This window comes from Acanthochromis polyacanthus, chromosome 22 (assembly GCF_021347895.1).
Source record: "Acanthochromis polyacanthus isolate Apoly-LR-REF ecotype Palm Island chromosome 22, KAUST_Apoly_ChrSc, whole genome shotgun sequence".
Taxonomy (NCBI): domain Eukaryota; kingdom Metazoa; phylum Chordata; class Actinopteri; family Pomacentridae; genus Acanthochromis; species Acanthochromis polyacanthus.
In genome coordinates this window covers 9,643,340-9,671,275 of record NC_067134.1, presented here as the reverse complement: position 1 = coordinate 9,671,275, position 27,936 = coordinate 9,643,340, and the positions used below count along the sequence as shown (strand labels likewise).

Below are 27,936 nucleotides of genomic sequence, written 5' to 3'. Positions count from 1 at the left end.
GCAAAAGCTGCGTTCCCCTCATTCCATTGGTAGACGAACTCAACTGGCAATGAGTCCTATCTTTTTTATTTTGAGCCAAACGCCAGAAATCCGTCATGGTTGTTTACACGCTTCAGGACAGAGTTTGATGATGTGATCATTTGCACGCCGGTAAATGTCAGCGAAATCCAGGCATTATTTTATCGGTTTTCATGATAGGCAAAAAAAAACAAAAACAATAACGATATTGTCCGAGAATGCATTTTTACCCCAATATCGGACTGATAATGTCGGTGGGCCGATATTATCGGACATCCCTAATTTGAATATTTCACTTTCTAAAAAAATCACACGGCTTCATCCAAGAGTTCAACCAGCAGATGTTGAATATTAGTTTCTGTCTCTCAGAATGAAAAACAGCTTCACTTACAGCTGAAACTATCAGTCCACTGTTGGATGAGTCCATGAACAAAACATCAGAAACATTTCCTTCATGGTTTCAGTCATTTATCCAGTAAAACATCAAACTGGTTCTACTTTCTTCACTGTCAACACTTTATGTTTTCTACCACATTATACTGAATATTTGTGGTTTCAAAATGTTTATGGTTCAAAACCAGACATTTGAAGACGTCACCTTCAACTCTGACAAACTGGGATCAACATTTTTCAGTTTTTAACATTTGATGAACTAAACTACTGAAATAACTGACAGCTCCATCAATAATAAAAACAACTGTTAGTTGCTGCTGACAGTTTGAATTGAAGAGTAGAAGATAGAGAACATCAGCCTGATGGCTGCAGTTTAGAGTCACCACAACTTTACATCACATTCATCTCAGCAAATAAATAAAACATGATGTCTGACCCCAGATCCTTCAGGATGCAGTCTGGACTCTTCAGAAAACCACTCAGATGTTTCACTCCTGAATCCTGCAGGTTGTTCTCACTCAGGTCCAGATGTTCCAGATGGGAGGGGTTGGACTTCAGAGCTGAGACCAGAGAATCACAGCTGATCTCTGACAAACTGCATTCCTCCAATCTGAATAAAGAATAAAAGATGTGAGTTGAGGAGACAAAGGTCCTGCTTGAAATCATTCAGAGTTTCATCATGAGTTCAGAGATGAAGAAGCTTCAGAATGTCCAAGTTTAGAAAATGGAAACTCCAAACAGCTGAAGCCAACAGGATGCAGCTTCAAACAGTCCAACAGAAGCAGTGAAGAAGAGCTCTCATTAATATTAATGACAACATGCTGCTGCTTCAATATAGACGGAGTGACTTCAGCTCTGAAACTCTGCAGCTCCACCAGTGGCTCCATCCACACAAACTCATGCTGAGCAACAAACACAAGGAAAAACACTCTGACATTTATTTCACTTTCTGCTCAGAGTCACACAAACACACAAGAAGGAAACGTGGACAAAATGAGGCTCCAGACTCTAAAATATCTTCATGTTCTGGAACCATGGAGACGTTTCCATCAGGACTCTACATTCACATGATTTCATTATTGATCCATCTGTCATTGATGGTGGAAAGTGTCCATCACAGTTTTCAGAGGACCAGGTGACGTCTTCAAACTGTTTTCTCAAACACAAACATCTTCACTTTCAAATGACTCAAACCAGAGAAAAGAAGAAAATCGGCAGAAACTGAAGCAGAAAATGTTCCCATTGTTCCTGATAAATGACTTCAACTGTTCATCAACTGTATCAACTTTTGCTGCCAATTGAGGAAACTTGGATTTGAACTAGAGATGTCCGATATTGACTTTGTTGCTGAAAACCGATATGCCAATATTGTCCAACTCTCAATTTCCAATTCTGACATCAAGCGATACCGATATATGTGGACTTGGAAATACTTCCAAACCACAGACATGTTGTTAGTCAGGCACAGCAAGCTTGTTACTGCAGACACACTTGCAGAGCTTCAAGTGAAAAATAGACCAAAATCTGAACTTTGTTGCTTTTGGGTGGGGGTCGGGGTACAATCTAGCTAATTAATAAGAAATGGAAATATCTGCATTCAGAACCTCAGAATGCAGATTATAGCAACACTACAAAGATCAGTAGGTGGTGGTAGGTACTCCATCTGACTACAACATGGTGTGAATATATTATTTAGTAACTAATCAGTAAAAGACATGGAAAAAGGACATTGATTCACCTTTTAACAATATGTGCACTATTTATTCTGAAATATGTAAACAGCTACAGTACAAAAATAAAAATCAATGAAAATATAGTTTGTAAGAGCAAACTATATTTCAGTTCAAAAAATAACAACAAAAACATTCAAATACTCTAAGAATTGGTAACTGAAATAATCAGACACAAATAAGAAAATAGAAAATAAACAAATACACTTTACTACAGACAACTACAGTTAAATTAAAAAAAACATTTACTGTGCTACAAGAACTGGTAAGCTATCTATTTTTATCTATTTCTTCTTTCTTTCTGACATCTTTCACTTCTTCCGTCAGCATTGAGGCAGTGTTCACTTTTCTGGTTGCTAGATGTTGAGTTCCTCTGGTTCATCATCATCAAATAAACAAACAAGCACATGAAGAATTGTGTCCATGTTCTGTCTAGTGGCTTCATCAATATTCAATGAAAACACACATTTTTTCAGCTTTTCAGAAATACTTTTCTTCAATGTTGCTGCTATGCCATGTGTATTTATGGAACCAACATGCTGATTTGACACGGACAGTTTAGACAAAGCATTTTTATCTTCTGTTAAAGTATTTGTTTTATAACGCTCTTACTCACTGTATTCAGAGAGGCTTTTATTTTGAAGTCACACTATACAGGAAATGATGTAGGTTCACTGACGAAAACTTGTTCCTGGCGCGTAGAGCCAATGTTGTTGTTCACAGTCCTGCCACGGAGTTACTTTGCTCTCCAAAAATAAATATGTCCAGAGAAGAGGCTAAAGAGCACCTGCGAGAGTCCTGGTTATTCTACGCCCCTCAACAGGTTATGGGCCCAGGCACCCAGCAAGGTACCCACACTCGGCAAGGTATCCAGACACCACGGCACCGAGTCAGACAGGCAAAGTTGAACCGACGGACCGAGGCTGCTGCAGAAGGTGTGCAAGGGCGGATTTGAGCCGAATAAAATAACCAGACGCAGAGGTAAAGCAAACGTGAAGCATTACACGGAGCTTGGCATGGACTTTGAGCAAGTTATGTGACAGCATATTTGAAGAAAGAAGCGCGATGTATTACGCAGGCTACTAAGCTAATCAAGCAAAGCTAAAATGAAGTTTGGGCGCCAGAGAAAATAAAAATGGCGGCTCGTGCTGCAGGAACTCTGTCCCCGCAACTGTTCTTTGATGGATCAGAGGAGAAGTATGACCTTTGGGAAACAAGGTTTTTGGGACATTTACACATATTAAACCTGAAAGAGACTATTTTGAATGCACCAGCTGGTGAAGAACAAATAGTAGCAGACAGGAAAAAGAACCCAGATTGCTATGCTGAGCTAATAAGGCTAATCGATGATAAGAGCTTGTCATTGATCAGACATGAGGCTCAATACGACGGCAGAAAGGCATTGAAAATATTGAGAGAGCATTACTCAGGGAAAAGTAAACCTCGTATCATAAACCTGTACACGTCTCTGACAAAGCGAATGTGGCAGTACAGGCATCAGTGGGTGGTCATGCCTAATTGGCAATGACCTAGCCAACCACCCGAGGCGCACCCACTTATAAGAGGGGCGATCCCTACCTGCCATCTCTCTCTCGCTGCTCCTGACAGGTGATGTCATTTCCGGACCGGACGCTTTGCTTCGGACAGAGTGGCCGACTTGGTGCTCTCCAGGCTCATGTGTGTGTGTCATCTGAATGGCCTGCCGTGGTGGACGCTGGTAGCTGTGCGGTACCCTCTCCCTCTTTTGTGGTGTGTGTGTCATACTGGTTGACCTGCTAACTGATCCCTCTGCTAATGGTGCGAGTGACGTCTGCAAATGGTGCGTGAGTGACGTCAGCATCTGCTGACCAGGTTTGCGGCCAGAACTCGAAACATACATAGCCACCAGCTACGGGGGACCGCTGCTGCTTTGTCTTTGTTTCCTTTTATGCTGCTTTTGCTTTTGTTTTGTCTCTTGGTTGTTGCTTTTGCACCAAGGTTTTAATTGGCATTTAATGTAGGTATTTTAATGTGGCGATTGTGAATAGTGGGGTTAGATCCCTCTCCACATTTGTTTATTTCTTTTGTTTTTGTTCTCATTAGTTTTTATTCAGTTTCTCTGCCTGTTTGCTTAATTTGTTATCTAATTTCTTTTGGTTTTGATATTTTGTCTGGGCAGAGGTTATTATTTTTGTTAATTGAATTGTGTTAATGTGACCCCACTAATTTCTTTTGTGTTGTTCCCTTTAGTTGCTGAGGTCCGGTGGTGGTGGAGGTGACTTGGTGGTGGGGTTCCCCCCCCCTTCTCGTGTGCTGTGCTTCCCTGGGTTCTAGGTTTCCTCACTGAGTGTGTGCTGTGTGTGACTGTCACGTGTGCCTGGGTGCTTATATTTTTGGTTGGGGATTCTCCACCGACCTGTAGCCTACACACCCCGGTAAGCCTCAGCGTTAATTTAGTTTCCCCCGTTCATTTGTCCCTGTGTGAATGGTATTGTAGTGTTTTAACTTGTCTGTTAAATAAAGAATATGTTTTTTTGAATGGAAACGTGTCTCTTCGCCCCTGAGTAAAACGAACTTGTGTGCCTTAAGGGTGAACTTGATTGAAAACTTACTTCCTGGGGCGAAATTCCCCAGGTGGCGTTGTCGGTAACAATATAGTTAGTGTATGATTTGACCAAGACTGTCATACTACAGCCGCTCCGTAACACCCCCTCGTCTCGCCACACTTAGAAAAGCAAACAACGAGTCAACTACGGACTACATCATAAGAGCAGAAAACGTGATTATAGCTCTTCGTGATGCCGGTGAAACGCTCAGTGATGGTTTGATCATAGCCATGCTTCTTGGTGGTCTACCAGATGCCTACAAACCACTAGCAGTACATGTAACACAAAATGAGGATAATGTTACATTTGCTGACTTTAAAAGAAGATTGAGAATTTATGAAGAATCTGAGAAAATGAGCACACGTGAGACCACTGATAATGTGATGAAAACTGATGCAAAGCAGGAGAGAGGTGTTCACAGAAAGTACACCAGCAACCCAGGAAAAAATGATGATACTAACATTACATGTTTTAAATGCGGATTAAAAGGACATAGAGCAAGAAAATGTCTCCGAAAAGTGTGGTGCAACAACTGTAAGAGCAACACACATCATGAATCCCTGTGCAAGAAGAAAGATAAACAGGACAATGCAAGGAAAGTCACAGATGAAGATGCAAATGACTTCCTTTTCAAAGCCGCACAAACAAAAGGAAATGGTCCAACCCCCAAAGTGAAAATGAAGGGCATTATGGTTGATGCTGGAGCGACATCCCACATCGTAAATGACATAAAGATGTTTACGAGCTTTGATGACACTTTCCAACCAGAGACTCATTCAGTGGAGCTTGCTGATGGGACGCGTTGCAGTGGAATGGCACAAGGCAGAGGAACAGTGATGATACGCCTACTGGACAGCGACGGACGTGAACAGAGAGCACAACTGAGGGAGGCTTTGTACATGCCATCTTATCCCCACGACATCTTTTCAGTGTCAAGAGTTACTGGTGGAGGAGCAACAGTAACCTTCAAGCGAGGAGACAGTCACATAGTCACCAAAGATGGTAAAAGATTCGACATTCATGAATATGAAAAGCTGTATTACCTACCTACTGTTGATAATGCTGACCAGTGTAAAGTGTACCATGATGTACAAACCTGGCATGAGATTCTTGGGCATTGTAATTTTGATGAAGTGATCAAACTACAAAGTGTGGTAAAAGGTATGAACTTTAAGGGAAATGCAGTGAAGCCAGATGAAATGTGTGAAATTTGTACACAAGGAAAGTTTACTCAAACGAGGAATAGGGAACCAGACGTAAAAGCAAAGAAACCATTAGAGCTTATTCATACTGATCTAGCAGGCCCAATGAAAACTACAAGTATAGAAGGATACAAGTATGCCCAGTCATTTACTGATGATTATTCAGGGGTTATACTAGTATATTTTCTTAAGTCAAAAAGCGATGCAGTTCTCGCTACAGAAAAGTTTTTAGCTGATGTAGCACCCTATGGGGAAGTAAAATGTGTACGTTCAGACAACGGCACTGAGTTCACAAGTAAAGATTTTCAGATGTTGTTAACAAAGAATAAAATCAGACATGAAACATCTGCACCTTATTCGCCACACCAAAATGGCACCGCAGAGCGAGGTTGGCGAACACTTTATGATATGGCAAGATGTTTACTGTTAGAGAGCAAGTTACCAGACTCAATGTGGAACTATGCTATTCAAACAGCTGCACATATTAGGAACAGATGTTACAACAGGCGAACAAAGAAAACAGCATATGAGTCACTGACAGGAAAACTACCAAATGTATCCCAAATGCAAAAGTTTGGATCAACATGTTTTAGCTACAAACATGAAAAAGGTAAACTAGACTCTAGATGCGAACAAGGCATTTTTGTAGGCTACGATAAAAACAGCCCAGCCTTTCTGGTTTACTATCCTAAAATAGAGAAGGTCCAAAAGCATAGGTTGGTGAAATTCACAGCTAAAGCAAGTAAAGAAAAAGAGACACAAACGGCAGAGTCATTTGAAGGATTTGACAATACAATCAGAGACAGTGAGTTTCGTGATACAAAAGACAAAGATGAGAGAGCTCAAGCCGAAAACTTTGCAGAAAACAGTTCTCAGACTTTAAATGAACAAGTAGGAGCTGAGTCAGTAGAAGCTAATGCTGAAACTGTAAAGAGGAGAAATCCACCCAGAACAAAACAAAAACCAGTATATTTACAAGATTTTGAGACAGAGGACTCAATAGACAAATTACAAACTTGTGTGGATTTTTGTTACCGAGCAGTGTGTGACATACCAAAGACTTATGATGAAGCAGTGACATCATCCAAGTCAAGACAGTGGAAAAGCGCCATGGACGAGGAGATGCATTCACTGGAGGAGAATGAGACTTTTCAGCTAACCCAATTACCACCAAGTAAACAAGTACTGGGAGGACGATGGGTCTATGCAGTTAAAGTGGACATAGATGGTTCGAACAAGTACAAGGCAAGATTTGTAGCCAAAGGATACAACCAGAAGTCCGGAACAGACTATGATGAGACATTCTCACCCACAGCTGACATGACAAGTGTCAGAGTTGTCATGCAGAAAGCAGTGCAGGAGGATCTGATCCTGCATCAGATGGACGTCAAGACAGCGTATCTTCACGCACCCATTGACTGTGAGATCTACATAGAGCAACCTCAAGGTTATGAGAAAAGGTCAAAAACAGGTGAAAAACTGGTATGTAGATTGAAGAAGTCTTTGTATGGACTCAAGCAGTCAGGGAGAAACTGGAATGCAGTATTACACTCATACTTATGTGAAAATGGTTTTGTGCAAAATAGTGCAGATCATTGTGTGTATACTAAGGAACAACATGGTGAAAAGGTAATCCTCATTGTATGGGTAGATGACCTTATTCTAGCTGCTAATAATGAAAAAGCAATGTTTAATGTAAAGAGAATGCTAACTCAGAGATTCAAAATGAAAGACTTAGAAATACTTAAACATTTCTTAGGAATCGATTTTGAACAAACAAATGGACAGGTCAAAATGTCACAAGAGAGATATGTTAAAAAGATATTAGAAAGGTTTGAAATGCAAAACTGCAAACCGAGAGGAACTCCTTGTGAACCAAAACTTGATTACACAGAAAGTGCAGAAAAGTTGAAACAACCAAGACAGTACAGAGAAGCAGTGGGAAGTTTAATTTACTTGTCCACATGCACTAGACCTGACATTAATTTTATTGTCAGTAAACTATCTCAAAACTTCAGTGAACCTACTATGGAACATTGGAATACAGTAAAGCATGTATTTCGATATCTTAAAGGTACAGCTGAACAAGGACTGTATTTCAAAAAGAACACAGCAGAAAAACTTGGTCTAAAAATTTACTGTGATGCAAGTTGGGCATCAAATGAGATGGACAGACGAAGTACATCAGGATATTGTGCCAGTCTAAGTAATGAAAGTTCACTTATTTCATGGAAAACAAGGAAACAACAGACAGTAGCGCTTTCTACCTGTGAAGCAGAATATATTGCTTTAGCTTCAGCTATGCAGGAGTGTCTTTATTTAGAGCAGCTACTTCAAGGACTTGACAGCTACGAATATACAAAAACCAAAGTGTACGAAGACAATCAAGGTACAATCGCACTAACAAAGAATCCTGTTAACAGACAGAGATGTAAACACATTGATGTGAAGTACCATTTCATCAGAGGTGTTGTGACTACTGGAAGGGTCATTTTGAAATATTGTCCAACTGATAAAATGATTGCTGATGTGTTGACAAAGCCAGCTACAAGACAAAAGTTGAGAGATTTCAGAGAAAAATTGTTTGGCAATTAGAAAATGTTTATGCAACGAGATTGCTATTATGTAATGTGTTACCCAGTGAGCTAACAGCGAGTGGGGTGTTAAAGTATTTGTTGTATAACGCTCTTACTCACTGTATTCAGAGAGGCTTTTATTTTGAAGTCACACTATACAGGAAATGATGTAGGTTCACTGACAAAAACTTGTTCCTGGCGCGTAGAGCCAATGTTGTTGTTCACAGTCCTGCCACGGAGTTACTTTGCTCTCCAAAAATAAATATGTCCAGAGAAGAGGCTAAAGAGCACCTGCGAGAGTCCTGGTTATTCTACGCCCCTCAACATCTTCAGACAACTTTTTACACAGATTAACAAGTGGCTGAGATCTGGTGAAGGACAAGTCATGTTCTGCAATCAACGAGCACACGCGTGTTTTTAAATGTCAAACCCGGTCAGTCTGATGCCGATACCTCAGTGGTGACTGTTGCTCCCGGTAAACCAGTTGTCAGTATCAGAGCAGACAGCAGCTCTGTGGGTCAGACTCGTGGCGTGGCAGCACTTTCTGCCACTAGTTGCAGCATGAGGTTTTTGTTAACACACGGTACAGAAGCAAGCACCAGACTCCTTCAGTTTTTCACAAAAGCAACCAAAGGGCTTTCTGTCTCTGTTTAACTCTTCCAACCACACAAAGCGCCATTTATTTTTACTCCACCAAGGAATGCAGCAGAGTTATGTGACGATCAGCGTACGTTTGTCCTTCCGTCTATTTGTCTGTGAGCAACATTACTCATAAAAATGGAAGAACGGATTTGTATGAAATTTTCAGGGAAGGTTATAAATGACACAAGGACCAAGTGATTAGATTTTAGCAGTGATGCGGCTTATAGCCTGAATCCACGGATTTGTTAAAGATTTCTGTATCACTGCGTCACTGTAACCATGACAACAATGGACTCACCTGCAGCTGGATCTCAACGTCTTTCTAAGACCCGCCCCCACTCTACTTCCATTGGCTAGTGATTTTAGTTTGGTTGAGAGCAAAAGCTGCGTTCCCCTCATTCCATTGGTAGACGAACTCAACTAGCAATGAGTCCTATCTTTTTTATTTTGAGCCAAACGCCAGAAATCCATCATGGTTGTTTACACGCTTCAGGACAGAGTTTGATGATGTGATCATTTGCACGCCGGTAAATGTCGGCGAAATCCAGGCATTATTTTATCGGTTTTCATGACAGGCAAAAAAAAAACAAAAAACGATAAGGACATTGACAGAGAATGGATTTTTACCCCAATTTCGGACTGATAAAGTCGGTGGGCCGATATTATCGGACATCCCTAATTTGAACATTTCACTTTCTAAAACATCACACGGCTTCATCCAAGAGTTCAACCAGCAGATGTTGAATATTAGTTTCTGTCTCTCAGAATGAAAAACAGCTTCAATTACAGCTGAAACTATCAGTCCACTGTTGGATGAGTCCATGAACAAAACATCAGAAACATTTCCTTCATGGTTTCAGTCATTTATCCAGTAAAACATCAAACTGGTTCCACTTTGTTCACTGTCAACACTTTATGTTTTCTACCACATTATACTGAATATTTGTGGTTTCAAAATGTTTATGGTTCAAAACCAGACATTTGAAGACGTCACCTTCAACTCTGACAAACTGGGATCAACATTTTTCAGTTTTTAACATTTGATGAACTAAACTACTGAAATAACTGACAGCTCCATCAATAATAAAAACAACTGTTAGTTGCTGCTGTCAGTTTGAATTGAAGAGCAGAAGATAGAGAACATCAGCCTGATGGCTGCAGTTTAGAGTCAACACAACTTTACATCACATTCATCTCAGCACATAAATAAAACATGATGTCTGACCCCAGATCCTTCAGGATGCAGTCTGGACTCTCCAGAAAACCACTCAGATGTTTCACTCCTGAATCCTTCAGGTTGTTCAGACTCAGGTTCAGATATTTCAGATGGGAGGGGTTGGACTTCAGAGCTGAGACCAGAGAATCACAGCTGATCTCTGACAAACTGCAGTCCTCCAAGCTGAATAAAGAATGAAAGATGTAGATCAAATCATTGATGATCCATCAGATGTGTTCAGGTTCTGAATGTGCAGATCAACATTACTTTGTCCTCATCAATCAGCTTTTCTCTAAAACCAGCAGAGTGACTTTGTCCTTCTCTTATTGTGGATCATCATCATGTCAGCCTTCTACACACATCATCCACATGTCAGCACAACATTCATCCACCTATTCATGTCCACACATCAGTAACATCTGCTGACCTCAGTCCACTCTCTCATTACAGGATTAACATCAAATCTCTTCATTCTTTCATTTTTCCATCACCTTCTTCTTCTGTGGAAATCAGCTTCATAGATTTGTCTCATTCAAATCTTCCACTGAAAATTTATGAACCACAAACCAGGATTTGAACTGAATATATTGAAAACAGTGAACAGACCTGAGAGCTTCCAGTTTACAGTTTGGACTCTGCAGTCCAGCAGAAAGATGCTTCACTCCTGAATCCTGGATTTTGTTTTCACTCAGGTCCAGTTCTATCAGATGGGAGGGGTTGGACTTCAGAGCTGAGGCCACGATTTCACAGTGACTCTCTGAGAGTCTACAGTCAGAAAGTCTGTAAAGACACATAAATGACAAAACTTATTAACATGAAAGCAAACATTTTATATTTCCTTCATGCATTTGACAGCAGAACATTTGAACACATCAGTGGTTCAGCTGATCTTCTCTGTATTTGACATGAAACTGAATTCTGAATTCCTCCTCCCTTATTCTTCCTCTTCTACACTCCTTAGTTCTTTCTCTCTCTCTGTTCTCCTGCCCTCACTCTCTCCAGCAGCTTTCTGCAATCTTCAGTCAGCCTCATCAGCAGAACTCCGGGCAGCACACCTGTCCCTCATCCTCCACAATAGAAACCGGCTCCACACTCCACACCCTGCCAGATAGTGGCTTCAGCTGTTAGTGTTTTGGCTCACACACAGGTCTGCTGGAGCTCTCATGCTTTACCTGACCTGTGCTCTCTTGTGTCTGTAGTTTCTGGTGGCCGTGCTGCCCGCTCGTTCCTGTCTGTCCATGAATACCTACTCTCACCTCTGGAGGAGGTCTCAGATTCTGCCTGCCTCTGCTCTGTCCTTACTCCCCTGCCTCACTCTCCCAGGAGGATCGGATCCCACCTGGACGCTTCCTGGAATCTGTAACCATTTTATAGAAATACAGGTGAAACCAGAAGTTTACACACACTGTAGAAAAAGACACAACATTTGTTTTCTCACCGTCTGACATAAAATCTGACTGTTTTTTTAACCATTTTACTTAGTTACTGGTGTGACTGAGTCAGGTTTTAGTCAGCCTTGTTCACACGTCTTTTCAGCTCTGCCCACAAACTGAGATCAGGACTTTGTGATGGTCATTCCAGAACATTAACTTTGTTCTCCATAAGTCACTTTGTAATTAATTTAACAGAATGCTTAGGGTCATGGTCCATCTGGAAGATCCCTTTGTGGCCAAGCTTTAACTTCCTGGCTGATGTCTTCAGATGTTGCTTCAATATTTCCACATAATAATCTTTCCTCATGATGTCATCTATTTTGTGAAGTGCACCAGTCCCTCCTGCAGCAAAACACCCCAACAACATGATGCTGCCACTGATGTACTTCACAGCTGAGATGGTGTACTCAGGCTTCTCCCTTTTTCCTTCCAATGTAACGATGGTCATTATGGCCAGACAGTTCAGTTTTAATTTCATCAGACCACAGGATAAGTCTCCAAAAATAAGGTCTATGTTCCTGTGTGCATTTGCAAACTGTAATCTGAGTTTTTTATGTTCCTTTTGTAGTAATGACTTCTTCCTCGTGGAGTATCCTTTCAGCCCATGTGGGTACAGAACTCATTTCACTGTGGATAATGACACTGTCTTACCAGCTTCATCCAGCATCTTCAGAGGGTCTTCAGCTTTTCTTCTGGAGTTGATACACACATTACGCACCCAAACACATTCATATCTGGGACACAGAACCCTTTAGATTTTCCCATGATGACACACAAGGAAGCATTTTGTTTGAAGTGTGCCTTAAAATACATCCACAGGTGGCCTCCAATTCATTAAAATGTTGTCAATGAACCTATCAAAAGCTTTCAAAGCCATGACATCATCAACTGAGCATTCCCAAATAGTTTAAAGACATAAGTAATCTTAGTGTACATAAACATCTGACTTTGAAGAAAGTAAATAAAATTTTTAAAAAAAATTCTCTCTCATTATTCTGGCATTGAGCAAATAGACAGTGAGAAAAATGTTCTGTGTTTTTTAACCAGTGAATGTAAACTTCTGGTTTCTACTGCACATAAAATGTAAATGTTGAATCTGCAGATGGAGCACAGAAGATGGAGTTATGTTCAGGCCTCCATACTGTCCACAGTCTGTCAGTGTGATCTGATCCCACATCTGACTTCACAAAGTTCTCAGGAGAACATCTGGATCAGAAGAACATTTTCTGTCTGTTTTTACTGAGACTTTACTGCTTGTTGGTTTTGTACAAACAGTTCCAGTAGAAAGATGATGATGTCTCTGCTGTGGACCTGCTGCTGTCAGCTTCACCTCCATCACTCAACATTTACAGTCTGCTGTCAAACGTGAAGGTAAATTTGTTTCTTTATTCTTCAATCAAAAAAGTTGCTCCAATCGCAAAACATGTTTTCAATCAAAGAAAAAACTTGTTCAAACGCAAAAAAAAAAAAAAAATTGCATGTAAACACGTTTTTTCTTTGATAGAATTTTTTTTGTGTGTGTTGAAAATACATTTTTTGATTGAAGTCATATTTTTGGATTTGAGCCATATTATGGGTAGGACATTTGTTTCTTTATTACTCAATGAAAACAAAAGCAGCCCCAACCTCAAAAAATGTTTCCAATAAAAAAGGTCACTTCAATAATAATATAAAAAATTCAATCAAAGAAAAAACATTTTCCCAATAGAAAAAAATATTTGAGACTAAAAAACAAATGCATTCGAACACATTTTTTCTTTGATTGAATTTTTTTCATTATTGAATTCAGTTGTTATTTGACTGAAAATATATTTTCTGGTTGAAGTCATATTTTTGGTTTTGAGCCATAAAATGAGTAGGACGTTTGTTTCTTTATTACTCAGTCACAAAAGATATAACTTCGATCAAAAAAAAAAAATTTTCAATCAAAGAAAAAAAGTGTTCGGAGTGTTTCAACTTTGTTTTGGCATTCAAACACCTTTTTTTCCGATCGAAGTGAAAAAGTTTTGAAGCCTGTTTTTGCGATTGAATCATTTTGACACAAACATCCCACAGTGGGCGGATGCTTTTCCATTGGTCGGGCATGTTTGAGTGACAGGTGTCCACACCAATGACGAATCTCTCTCCAGAAGAAGCCAGAAGCTAGCTACTTGCGTGCGGGGAAGTCAGTCTTTTCTATAGTCGTGTGTTTCTGCGGCTGACACTGCATCTGTGGTTGCAGGCGCAGGCCACTACTTATTCCACCACCAGCTGCAGCTGCATTGTAGTATCCACGATACTGAATTTACTGTGAGTACAATGCCCTCAGCACACTTCATATTATAGGCTATATAAACACTGTTAAGCACGTTATATTAACGCAGTGGATTAATATCTCATTGCAGGCATCCAATGGCACAACAGTAGTTAGTGAGGTTAAGGGATAGGTTGGGCTCTGTCATCAACAGAGTACCTATTGATTTGGAGTACCTCCTGTTTGTATGCAATCAAGAGTTGCAGTTTGCTCGAGCTGGTGCACAATATTTGGAAGTTCCTGCAGAGCTGGTTGATGGTCTGCAAGAGCTGACTGCAGTGCTCAGCTCACATCTAGCACAGGATACTGTTCCTCCCATGCTTGCCTTAATGGCTCTGACTTTCTGATCTAACTCATCTGAAATGTCAGAATAGCATGATCTGACTGACATGTCATGTTCCTTCATCCTTCTGTAGATGGTCGATCGTGAAATGCCATGCATTTCTGCTAAACGACCCAGTGGTAAGGAGGTATCCAGCAACATCTGAAGAGAGTCACGACTTATCTGTAATTCCGGCCGTCCTACTTTCCCTGTCCAACATGTGGTGGCTATATCGTTGTAGAGTGGAGGAACAGTATCCTGTGCTAGATGTGAGCTGAGCACTGAAGTGAAATATGCAATGAGATATTAATCCACTGCGCAAGCTTCAGTCAATTCCAGCCATTGTCAGTACAAAAAATCGCTAATATTCTATTTGTAAATAAAAATATGACGAGAAATACAGGGAATATTGGACGCGCATCGCGAGGTGCATTTCCTCGAAAACGACCGATTCGTGGATAATATGCCAACTTCAAGACATGTTTTGGAAAAAAATATTTTACTGGCTTGTTTCGTCTGGATGTCCAAGGTTGGATTATGACCGTTTTTTGTGGAATATTTTCATCCGTGTGTAATAATTCAATTCAATTCAATTCAATTTTATTTATATAGCGTCAATTACAGTCAAATCGTCTCAAGACGCTTTACAGAACCCATATGCCTGACCCCCAGAGCAAGCCCAAAGGCGACAGTGGCAAGGAAAAACACCCTTTTAACAGGGAAGAAACCTCGAGCAGAACCCGGCTCTAAATAGGGGGGACCCATCTGCCTGCTGGCCGGGCGGGTTGAGAAGGACAGAAGAGGGCAAGGGGGAGGGATGGGAGAAGAGGGAGGGGTGGGAAAGCAAGGAAAACACAACACACATTTGGATACATGCATGACAGGATATGTGACACAGACAAAGTATAAGCTAACATTGAAAACTGACTCATAATTTACTCTGATGATGTACGGCTCTGACATTAAACATACTCCTTATATAGCTAGCAGTAAAATTCAAACAGTATGTAAGTCAGCATAACAGTATAGTGAAGGCGATGCAGAGTTGACTGGTGGAAAAAGGGAATTGGAAGCAGAGGGCTGGAGGAAGGTCAGTAGCAGCATCCCACAGTGGACATGGTGGAGACTGGACCAGCTGGTGGAACATCGACCGCAGATCTGAAACATCCAGCTCTGGGACCAGGGACACTCGGAGAAATAGCACAGGGGGAAACAGAGTGAATGTACTGCAATAACGGTATACATATTAAATGTAAAGGTAGATAGAGAAGGGCTAAGTGCGTCAAGAAAAGTCCCCCAGCAGCCTAAGCCTATAGCAGCATGACTAGAGGCAGAACGAAGGGACGTCCAAGAGGGGGTCAGCTGTACAATGAAGACACAAGCCGAACCTCTGTGGGTCACCCAGTCAACCCCAACTATAAGATTTGTCAAAAAGGAACGCTAATAATGAACCCGGAAATGTGAGTCACGCTGTGTATGTTAAAGCCGTGTACAGAGAAAGGATGGATGGATATTCGTTGTTTGTCAAATGTGTTTATATTACCCGCTGTGGAAATCACATCTGAAAGTGGTTTATACCGGCGGATTCATGAGAATCTAAGCTTTCCATCGGCGTATAGTGTTTGTATAATCGCGTTTGCAGTTTCAGACATTTAGCAAATTGCTTATGCAGATCTCAAAGTGTACCGCGGGTATGGAGTAAGATTACTGTCAAAAATATTAATCCACGATTCTAACCATACGTATTCGTAATGTTAAACATTTGTATGTTAATAAAAACTTGTACACAAAATTCTGCTGTCATATGCATGAGTTTGATAAATTAAGGGTGAGGATTGTTTTTACGAGTATGAACCTAAAAGTTGTGAGTGCAACTCTAATTTCTACGACTATGAAGTCTTCCCTGTGAGGACGAATTCAAGTTTATGGATAGGAGTAGAAAAATACTGGAATGACGTCACATAGGTCACAGGGGAAGGTAATCGAACACCGACTGCTCCAAACGCGCATGCGCCATTTAAAAGAGTAGACGCCGGGTGGACCCGGTGGACCTACCGGGGCAGGTGACGCCTCACAGGTCAAGTAAATAACACATCCAACTTCTTGTAATTTATTTATTTCATGAAATTGTACTGTTGTAATTGATATACAGTTTATGGACGAAAGACGGTACTGCTTAGCTTGCACGCTAACGAGCCGCACCGGTGACACATTAGCCTTCTAATGCAAGGAGGCTAATGAGGAGGCTAAGGAGGCTTAATAACAAAACAAACATAATTTGAGATTATGAATCGTGGCAATTGGCGTATGAATCAGCCCATTTTTTTTGTGTTTAACATTACGAATACGTATGGTTAGAATCGTGGATGAATATTTTTGACAGTAATCTTATTCCATACGCGGGCGGGACACTGAAGCGCAACGGGTTAATATAATGTGATTAACAGTGTTTATATAGCCTATAATATGAAGTGTGCTGAGGGCATTGTACTCACAGTAAATTCAGTATCGTGGATACTACAATGCAGCTGCAGCTGGTGGTGGAATAAGTAGTGGCCTGCGCCTGCAACCACAGATGCAGTGTCAGCCGCAGAAACACACGACTATAGAAAAGACTGACTTCCCCGCACGCAAGTAGCTAGCTTCTGGCTTCTTCTGGAGAGAGATTCGTCATTGGTGTGGACACCTGTCACTCAAACATGCCCGACCAATGGAAAAGCATCCGCCCACTGTGGGATGTTTGTGTCAAAATGATTCAATCGCAAAAACAGGCTTCAAAACTTTTTTCACTTCGATCGGAAAAAAGGTGTTTGAATGCCAAAACAAAGTTGAAACACTCCGAACACTTTTTTTCTTTGATTGAAATTTTTTTTTTTTGATCGAAGTTATATCTTTTGTGATTGAGTAATAAAGAAACAAACGTCCTACTCATTTTATGGCTCAAATCCAAAAATATGACTTCAACCAGAAAATATATTTTCAGTCAAATAACAACTGAATTCAATAATGAAAAAATTCAATCAAAGAAAAAATGTGTTCGAATGCATTTGTTTTTTAGTCTCAAATATTTTTTTCTATTGGGAAAACGTTTTTTTCTTTGATTGAATTTTTTATATTATTATTGAAGTGACCTTTTTTTATTGGAAACATTTTTTGAGGTTGGGGATGCTTTTGTTTTCATTGAGTAATAAAGAAACAAATGTCCTACCCATAATATGGCTCAAATCCAAAAATATGACTTCAATCAAAAAATGTATTTTCAACACAAAAAAATTCTATCAAAGAAAAAACCTGTTTATATGCAATTTTTTGGGTCTCAAATATATATTTTTTGCATTTGAACAAGTTTTTTCTTTGATTGAAAACACTTTTTTTGATTGAAGTGAAGTTTTTTCTGATTGAAAACATGTTTTGCAATTGGAGCAACTTTTTTTGATTGAAGAATAAAGAAACAAATTTACCTTCATAGTCAAACGCTACACAAATCAAACTGATCACTTAACAACATCACACCTGAACATCATTAATATGAACATCAGGAAATATTCTGATGTGACGACAGACGACTGAGTCAACTTTTGTCCTCAACGTTCTTTGTTGAGATTCTGAGAAACTTGTTCAGCAGAAACACAAAGAACAAACCAACATAGCTGAATTATTTCCATCATAAAGTCATCACAAACACATTATCAGGGTTTGTAGCATTAAAACACAACTCTGAGCTTTGAGTGAATCAGATTTCTGGAAACAGTCTGACTTCTACCATTCTGCTCTGATAACCTGAGATTCTGTCTGTGAGAAACTGGATAGAATTGTACATCGTGTCCATGTTACACCTGTTCTAAAAAACAAACTAGACTCAAACTCCTCCTCATTGTGTTGGAAATGTAATACTGAGACTGGTGATTATGTGCACTGTTTCTGCTCATGCTAAACTACAGCGGTATTGGCGAGATATTACAAATGAACTCTCCACTATTTTTGGTAAGTCAATACTGCTGGACCTTATGTGCCTCATACTCGGTCTCCTCGATGTTCATATTACCAACAGTAAGCATAAAAGACTCTTCAAATTACTGATTTTTGCTGCAAGGAAGAACATTCTGCTCTTTTGGAGCAAGGACGCCACCCCAACAAAGACATCATGGAACAATCTCAAAATGGACTGTATCCCTAATGAATGTATTACCTGTATGTTGCACTCAGGCCTGGACTGGCAATCGGGAGAGGCGGGACTTTTCCCGGTGGCCTGCCTCCTTATTGGCCTGCCTGGACAGGCCAGCCACGGACTGGCAGGCCAATGAAAAAAGTTGATCCGCTTTTTGGCAGACAGGCCAGAGACAGCAGTGCTAGAAGCCTTACAGAGTACACGCCCACCCTCCTGTCACTCACACAAAGCAAGTGCTCTGAGCTGATTGGTTAGTTGCTTTCTGGCCCGCCCCTTCATAGCGAGAACACACTGCATGCACTGCAGAGCGGTGATATGAGAGTGAGGCCAGAGAGTGGAAGGAGCGAAGATTATGGAGCACCCTTACTTCAAGTAAGTTTACAAACGGTCGGTTCTTCTCACAAATGCGTCATCAGACTTCAAAGGCCAAAATATAATAAAAAATGTCTGGCCCAAATAAGCTCCACAGGTGTCAGGTGGGTTGCAGGAAGCCTGAAAACGTTTGAGACCCCCTCTTCAGGTAGGATAGGCAGTTGACTTACAATTTTCAGTTATAAAATGAACATTGGTGTTTGCATATACTATTAGCTATGACCAGCTGACATCTAAATGATTTGCTGACAAAATAATATGTATTTTTTAATTCCACATGTTATATAAATAATAGGAAAAGGAAAACATTGGAAAAATTGGTGAGGGTAGTGAAGAGATTACAGAAGAGAAAAGTACTGGACTGATCTGGAACTTGTTATTGTCTTGTCCCACCTGAGCTATTTTTGTTTTGTTTTTGTTCTCCACGTTATGTTTGTGTTTGTTTTCTTTCAAAAACAAAAACATATTGTTAAAAAAATAAACAGCTGAGTTCAGATCAATAAAATTCTCCATGACTCAGTTTAACACACTTTGCAGCGACATTCTCTGTATGATCAGTAGTTAAGGAGTCTCATGTTCACGTTAACAAGCTTTAGATAGAAACTGTTGGACAAGTGACTGAATCACTTCACTGATCTCTGGATTATTCTCTATCTGAGAAACCAAATCACTATTTCAGCATCAATATTATCTCCTCATTGTCATGTGTGACCAAAGCAGCTGCTTCAGCTAAACTTAGATACTCGGTTTAAATGAGAGGAATTATCTGTTGAACTATCTAGTGCTGCAAAACAACTTATCAATCTGTGAGATGAATAAAAACTTATACAAAAATAAATAAATTGAGACTCCAAAAAAAAAAAATACCACAAGTCCATTCAAGCTGTTCTCCCAGACTTTAGAAAATGATTCAGATCATATTTAAACTCTGAACAGGAGTGAATAAAATCTGCTTTCAGAAGCTCCTCATGTAATAATAACTTTAGTGTGTTCACTGAAAACTGTCTGAACCTCCAACATGTGATAAAGTGATGCTGTGATAAAACCTGGACAAGAACATCTACAGTTCTTCATGTGTTTCAGTAGATCTGCATGTTTCCTCCATCAGCCAAAGGAAGAAACACAAAAGAAAAAACTGTCAGATGACCAAATATTAGAATGAAACAGAAAACAGTTATTAATTTAACAACTTTAAACACAAGCAAATGAAAAATCTACATTTTTACAGCGTTTGAAACATCTCAAGAACATCTGAGACTAAACACAGCTGACGTGATATTTCAAATAAAGTGGAACACTGAGAATAATGAGAATGTTCTGGAGAACGTCTGAAGAACTGAACTACTCATCTACACTGACTGATCATGTTCATCACATCTGGACTCACCCAGCCTTTCTGCAGTTCCTCACAGCTGGAATCAGTCTCAGTCGTCCCTCCGGTGATGTGTTGTACTTCTTCAGGTCCAACTCATCCAGAACCTCCTCTGACATCTGCAGCATGTAGGCCAGAGCTGAGCAGTGGATCGCAGAGAGAAATATCTCTTTTCTGTTCTTTGACTTCAGGAACTCTTGGATCTCCTGATGCACTGAGAGATCCTTCATCTCCATCAGACAGTGGAAGATGTTGATGCTTCTGTCTGGAGACATTCCATCACTGTTCATCTCCCTCAGGTTGTTGATGACTCTCTGGATCATTTCTGGACGGTTCTTTGTCCAACCCAGCAGACCTCCTAACAGTCTCTGGTTGGACTCCAGACAGAGGCCATGAAGGAAGCGAACAAACAGGTCCAGGTGACCATTTTTAAATCTCAGGGATTTCTCCATGACTCTGTTCATGAACACATCCAGAGTGTCTCCTTCTAGGAACACATTCCAAGTGACTCTCTTCTTGTCTTTCCAGTCTTTTCCCAGGAAGTCCTTCAGAACCTTCTTGTTCCGGTTGGTGTAACAGTGGAACATGTAGACTGCAGCCAGAAACTCCTGAATGCTCAGATGGACGAAGCAGAACACCTTGTCCTGGTCCAGTCCACTCTCCTCTCTAAAGATCTGTGTGAACACTCCTGAGTACTTTGAGGCTGCTTCCATATCGATGCCACACTGTGTCAGGTCGGACTCATAGAAGATCCGCTTTCTTTTCTGCAGCTGCTCAAAAGCCAGTTTTCCCAGAGACTCAATCATCCTCTTGTTGTCAGCTCCTCCATCATACTTGACTTTCTTGACTTTGGTCTGAACCACCAGGTGTTGGATGAACATCTCAGTCAGGGTTCCGGGCAGATCTCCTCCCTCTCTGGATCTCAGCAGCTTCTCCAGAACTGTAGCAGTGATCCAGCAGAACACTGGGATGTGGCACATGATGTGGAGGCTTCGTGACTTCTTCATGTGGGAGATGATGCTGCTGGCCTGCTCCTCATCTCTGGATCTCTTCCTGAAGTACTCCTCCTTCTGTGGGTCGGTGAACCCTCTGACCTCCGTCACCATGTCCACACAGTCAGGAGGGATCTGATTGGCTGCTGCAGGTCGTGTGGTTATCCAGAGGCGAGCAGACGGAAGCAGCTTCCCCCTGATCAGGTTTGTCAGCAGCACATCCACTGAGGTGAACTCTGTAACATCAGTCAGGATCTCATTGTTGTCAAAGTCCAGAGGAAGGCGACACTCATCCAGACCATCAAAGATGAACACAACCTGGAAGTCTTCAAAGCTGCAGATTCCTGCTGCTTTGGTTTCAGTGAAACAGTGATGAACAAGCTCCACCAAGCTGAACTTTCTCTTGGTCAGTAAATTCAGTTCTCTGAAAGTCAATGGAAACATGAGCTGGACGTCCTGGTTGCTTTTGCCTTCAGCCCAGTCCAGAGCGAACTTCTGGGTTAACACTGTTTTCCCGATGCCAGCCACTCCCAGTGTCATCACTGTTCTGATTGGTTTGTCTTTTCCAGATGGGTCTTTAAAGATGTCTTCTGGTCTGATGGTTGTTTCTGCTCTGTTTGGATTCCTGGATGCTGCTTCAATCTGTCTGACCTCATGTTCATCATTGACCTCTGCAGTCCTTCTCTTTATGATGTACAGCTCTGTGTAGATCTTATTCAGAAGGGTTTTCTGTCCTGCTTTAGCGATGCCCTCAGACACACACTGGAACTTCTGCTTTAGGCTAGACTTGAGCTTATCTTGACACAGAATCTCTGCATCAAAAACAAAAAAATACACAAATGAGAAGATCCTTTTTAAAAATGTCTTAATGAAAACTTATTGTGAGAGGTGTGTTATAGATTCATCTTATTGGACTGTCAGATCCTCACTGGGTGGGAGGTTTTATGGGAAAGTCAACCTTTATTTCATGAAATCATAGAGGATGATGCAAACACAGACTGAATCCAAGCAGAGAGGAACAGTTTTACTGGGGTTTAACAGATATTAAAATCAGAGTTTAACGACAGTCATGAATCCAGAGAGTAATTCTGGCAGAAAACTGTTAATGCTGTGAGTTATTATGTGTATTTTCCTACTCAGTGATTCTCAATGCAGCTGCTTATTTTTAACTTATAGCTGCAAACTGGAGCTGTTGAACTTTAAACTTCATTCATTTAGACATGATACTCAATATTTCTGTTACACTATCCCATAATAAAGGATTTCACTTTGGTTTATGCCAAACCAAAGTGAAATTACTCTTACTGAATATTTTCTGAAATAAAAACCGATAGATTAATCAATTTTGTAATCTTTGTTCTATTAACTGCAGCACCAGCAGTGTAGAACAGGATGGGCAGCCACTTAGGACCAAGTATGAAACTCTTATTTAAGAATTTTCTGCATCAGTCAGTGAAAGCATGTGGGTTCCCATGGCAACACAACACATACACTGTGAAATATTGTACCTGCATAGCTTCATTCAGTGTAATCACTAATGTACAGATCAAGTGGCTTTCAGATAAAACTTCAGCTGAGAATCTGTTTCACTCAGAGAGAATTATCAGAAGAAGAATTGGTGAAAGGAAGATGCTTCTAACAGACGATTAAATTCCAAACTCTGAACATGACCTCCTCTGGAGCAGGTTAGCAGCAACGCTAATTAGGCTTCTTTCCATTAACTGCTGTGGGGCTCATTTTGTGTACGTGTGTGTTGAGAAATGTGTGTTTGTGTACATTTAGAAGTATAGAAAGTATAATGTACTGCAGATCACTAATTCCACTCCACTGTCTCCCACCATCTCTGTCTCTTACTCACACATGGACACACCTTTACCAACCAGTCCACTGATACAAGTCAATCGGTTCTACGTTGTCATGTGGACAGATGTGCAAAATGACGGTTGTGTCATTTTTTAAGTGTAGTATGTGAAGTGTGACGATATCCTTCTTAGAAAATGTCCACATTAGTGTGAATGAAGCCTTAAACTAAGAGACTAAAGACACCAACTGCAGTGTGTTTGCTTTGGTTGTCCACATGGACAAAGTGTGTTTGGGATCAATCTCGGGGCTATTTTCTGCAGTTCCTGAATTCATTTTGACTTTAATCACATTCATGTGCAGATTGTTATCTAATGTTTTATGTTTCAAATTTTGGGGGGCAGTTTTTGTGTGGTTCAGTTTTCTACTGGTTGTTGATCAGTAATGTGTCTCCTGTGTGTGGAGACATGAAGAATGAGGTCAGAAAATGTTGGCTGATTCAAACCAATGATTTCCAGATAATGTGTTTTGTGTTGTCCCCAGATTTTGTCAGAGTTGATTTGTTTTTTGCAGTCTGACAAGGACACTTTGTATTAATGGATCATGTTAATAAATCATTCTAACATCTATGTATTCTCCTTGTTATCTCTGAAACATCTCACTTTTAACCTTCACCTGACTTACCTTTAGGTGTTTTGATGGTTCCTGAGATTTTCCTCACCAGTTCAGTTTTATTCATCTTCATTAAAACCTTCTCAGTGACTTTAATGGCATTTGTAGTACCATTGATCTGGACCATTTGATCCACAGTGTTGATCCTGGTTGCCTTCTCCAAGTGAGACTTTGGGATTGATTTGAAGTCTTCTAGGACACTTTCTTGGTTCAAGAACCATTTGAATTTTTCAAAGTCCTCGTCTCCCAAATCTTCCAAAGTCGTCAGAAGGACTTCTTGAGGTGTCGTCATCTTTCACTCTGTAAAGATCCAACAGATATGACAAAAAATAAATCATTGCTGTGGAAACAGCTTCACAATTTACTTTATGATTCACCACCAGTCTGCATGACTGAAGCAGCTGTTGGAGATATTTTCCTTAACAAGTGAAACTTTTTCATGTTTTGATTCATGAGATAGCTGGGATCACAATAGCACTTATCACAAGCTAGCTCACAGCCAGTGACAAAGAGGAGAAACAAGTTTAAGATGCCACATCTATGTTTCATTTCAAAGGAATATCAGGACAAACAATGATGAGCTTGAGGTGTGAGGAATCCAAGTGTCAGTAGTGTTGGTGGATGAGTGAGGCGTGTGTGAGTGTTACCAGTGAGAAACAAATGAGGAAACAAACTACAGACAAGAGGTGTGGATCCTAGAGGAGAGAGACGATGTTTAGACCAAAGTAACCTGAGTGGAGGCCTACAGAGGTAGAACCAGTTCAGTCTAATGATCCTCCCAACACCTTAATATGGTCAATGTTTTAACTGTACGGTTGGAGAAATAAAGTCCAATGCATCAGTCTCTGGTTTGGGTTTACACTGTGGGCAGTAAAAACCACCAGGGGCAACACTTCACAATCAATGGAAACATTGAAGTGCTGCAAAGTCCACACCAGAACCATCATCTCCTTTTCAGTGACTCAGTAGTTCAGTTCATATTTATTAATCTTCTTTGAAAAGAAACTCACAAGACAACCCACGCTCAGGGCATTCTCCTACAAAAAGCAACAACAACCCAGCATCCACTTGGTTGGAATCTCTCTGTGCTGCCAGTAACACTGGAGATAAAAACAACAGAGCTTTCACTACCTGAAATGCCTCCTGACATTGTAGAGTCCAGATAAACTCAGTTCTCTCCTTTAACAGGTCTGTCAGCAGGGAGACTAACGATGCAAAGTGTTCGCATAACCTACCATTTCCAAAAGACGTCTCAGCTCCTTTTAGGTTTCTGGTTGGGGAAGCTGCTGCACAACTGAGATCTTGGCTCTGGTTGGACTTGGCCTTGGCCCACCATCTTCCCAACGTATGCTACAGTGGACGTGGAAAACTCACATTTTGTCAAGTTTATAGTTACTGTGGCCAGAGCAGCTATCAAACAGAACTCACACACAGTTAACATGCACCCATCAACTGCATGAATAAACCACTTTGTCCTCCAAACACACTGCACACCCGGAGAGACCAGCAACTTTCTCGTTCATCGAACCAAATGACATCACTGAGTAAAGGAAATGTTCCAAAGCACCCTGGCTCTGAGCATGAAACTCAGTAGATCTGGTATGTTTAACATGCATCTGGAGGAAATAGCATTGAGTGCTGTTCCTCACTGTTGGTGCTGACAAAATTCTGTCAAACAACGGAGACAAAATAGAATCTGTTTTCTGTGCTGCCACCAGCTCAGTCCTAGAAACAGCTTACTGGTCTATCTGGAACGTTCCTAGCAACTCCAAACACTGTGGCTCAACCATGACTTGTGCAGCTCAAGTCACGGCACAGGCTGGGAAGATATCACCTGGAGTCTCCCCATCAGAGTCTAGAAACTTCACGAGGGAGTCCCTGCAGGGCGTGGTGTCGGCTGCTTTAATATATTCAGATTACCAGCCGGTCTACACTTTGTCCACGGCTAAATCCTTACCAAGCATCAGCTGCTCCTCCTCTACTGGGAGCTGAGACTGAAAGCCAACGGCCATGTCAGCCTCTACCAACCCACAAGTTAACGTCATTTGATGCAAAGGAACAGAGACAGGGACCAGATCCATGCCATGTATTGCTTCACAAGAAAATGGAAACAGACTCCAAAAGAAAGCATGTGGTGCTCTGAGAGATATTCAGCTGCTGCATATTCTAAAAATAAAGCAGTCTGTGGATGATATTCTTCAAAACTAAATGAGAAGAGAGGAGGAGGCTAGTGGAGAGGGAGAGGTGTGACTCAGACACACCTCCTTCTAAAAAGTTCACACAGCACTAGAGCAGCAAAACTAAGTGAATACTAACCACAGTCATGATTTTGACATTCCACAATTAAATGAAACTGATCAATTGTGGTATTCACTGTGAGCTCCACTGGTAGAAAACTCTGAAAACAGATGATGGAGATAAAATGACTTGGTGTCAGCTTGGATAAATCTGACATTAGAACACCTTACAGCAGCATTTCTTTCAGTTATTGTTGGTCATACACCTGTCTGAGAACCCAGCAGCATCTACCATAGTCTGCATGTGCAACCCGGTCTCACAAGGATTCGTGAAACTATCACGTAAATTAATCTATGGTTACGTGCGCACCAACACGATTTCTCATATTTTACGTGTTGCTCACAACGAAATTCAAACCAATGTATTTCAAGCGGAGGACTTTTCATGCCACTCAGAACGTATTTCAAACGAATATTTTTAATGTAAAAGCGTTGCGAATCAAAGCGGAGGACTTTTCATGCCACTCAGAACGTATTTCAAACGAATATTTTCAATGTAAAAGCGTTGCGAATCCAACGCTATATTTTGCATTACATCGTCCCATACATATAATGTGATGCCTTTATTTTTGCTGCAGGATTTGGGTATTTGAGATTAAAAAACGTTAGTGTTTGTTTGTTTGCAAACGGGTTTGATTTTGTTTTCATATCTGAGACCAACGTTCTATTCATCACACCTGAATAGAACGTTTAATTAATCAAATATTCCTCGTGTGTCATGTTTCTCCTCGGTCAGATTTAAGCGAGTTACGTAGGGCATTTTGAATCGGTATATTATATTTTTAATGTAAAAGCATTGCGAATCCAACGCTATATTTTGCATTCGCAGGGGCCGGCAATTAGATGTGGCTTCGGGCCAAAATTTGTGTAAACATTATTCGGCCGTTTGACCGACGGGCCGGTGCGCTAGTATTTATTAAATAATTTTGATGAGTGGGTATCCGATGCCTGTATAGCTCAGCACGTTAAGCAGGTGACTCATGTACAAAAGTTGGTCTCGGACGCGGGTCGATTCCGGTCTGCTTTATTATAATATTTTGGAAGTTTTTCATACACAAATGCAGATTTCTAAACGGACTGCTGTAAAACTTTTTAACATGATTGAAGATATCAAACTCATGGACAACTCCTAACCCATTGGACATTCATGCGGACAGACTCCTGTTTCAATTTAAAAAAAACAAAAACAAAACAAAACAAAACGTGCAGCACTTCGGCACCTTTCTTCTTCGGTGGTATCTGTGTAAAACAATGTCCAACATGCAAACAGCACACCTAGCGCCATGAAGCACAAAATGCAGGTGTAAATCAATAGGGTGCTGAACATAGTAATATTCATAGCGGAAATAATAGATAATAATCATAATGATAGGTAATAGAATATTCTGAAATTAAGCTCGACTGTAGACAGGTATTTCGCAAACACTGTAAACACACACACACTAATATATGTTAGAGAAGCAGATAATGGCAGTAAAGTCAATTATTTTAATAATTTGAAGAGACAATATATGATTTCGCTATATACACATATATAAACAAAATACTGACTAATGAACACATATTTTTATATAAAACAATAGATAGAAGTTATATGTCTGAGAAAATTATTATATAAATCACATATAGACTATCAATATAATTCATACATATATAAAAAGATATGTCAGAAAATCCATCCATTCATTCTCTATACACCGCTTTATCCTCATTAGGGTCGCGGGGGACGCTGGAGCCTATCCCAGCTGACTCGGGCGAAGGCAGGGGACACCCTGGACAGGTCACCAGTCTGTCGCAGGGCCACATATACAGACAAACAATCACACTCGCATTCACACCTATGGGCAATTTAG

At 40.6% G+C, this 27,936-nt stretch overlaps 1 protein-coding gene across 1 annotated transcript in view; it reads right to left on the bottom strand.

Annotated features, from left to right (window-relative positions):
• LOC110972363 (NACHT, LRR and PYD domains-containing protein 14-like) overlaps positions 1-21,955 on the bottom strand; it is a 121,406-nt gene extending 99,451 nt beyond the window's left edge. Inside the window, exons 1-2 of the mRNA XM_051942067.1 lie at positions 20,338-21,955; positions 10,969-11,142 (exon numbers count right to left, since the gene is read on the bottom strand). Of these exons, the coding sequence (XP_051798027.1) occupies positions 10,969-11,142; positions 20,338-21,854 (1,691 nt within the window). The 5' untranslated portion in view covers positions 21,855-21,955. The remainder of the gene's footprint in view (positions 1-10,968; positions 11,143-20,337) is intronic.
• Positions 21,956-27,936: the final 5,981 nt, after the last annotated feature.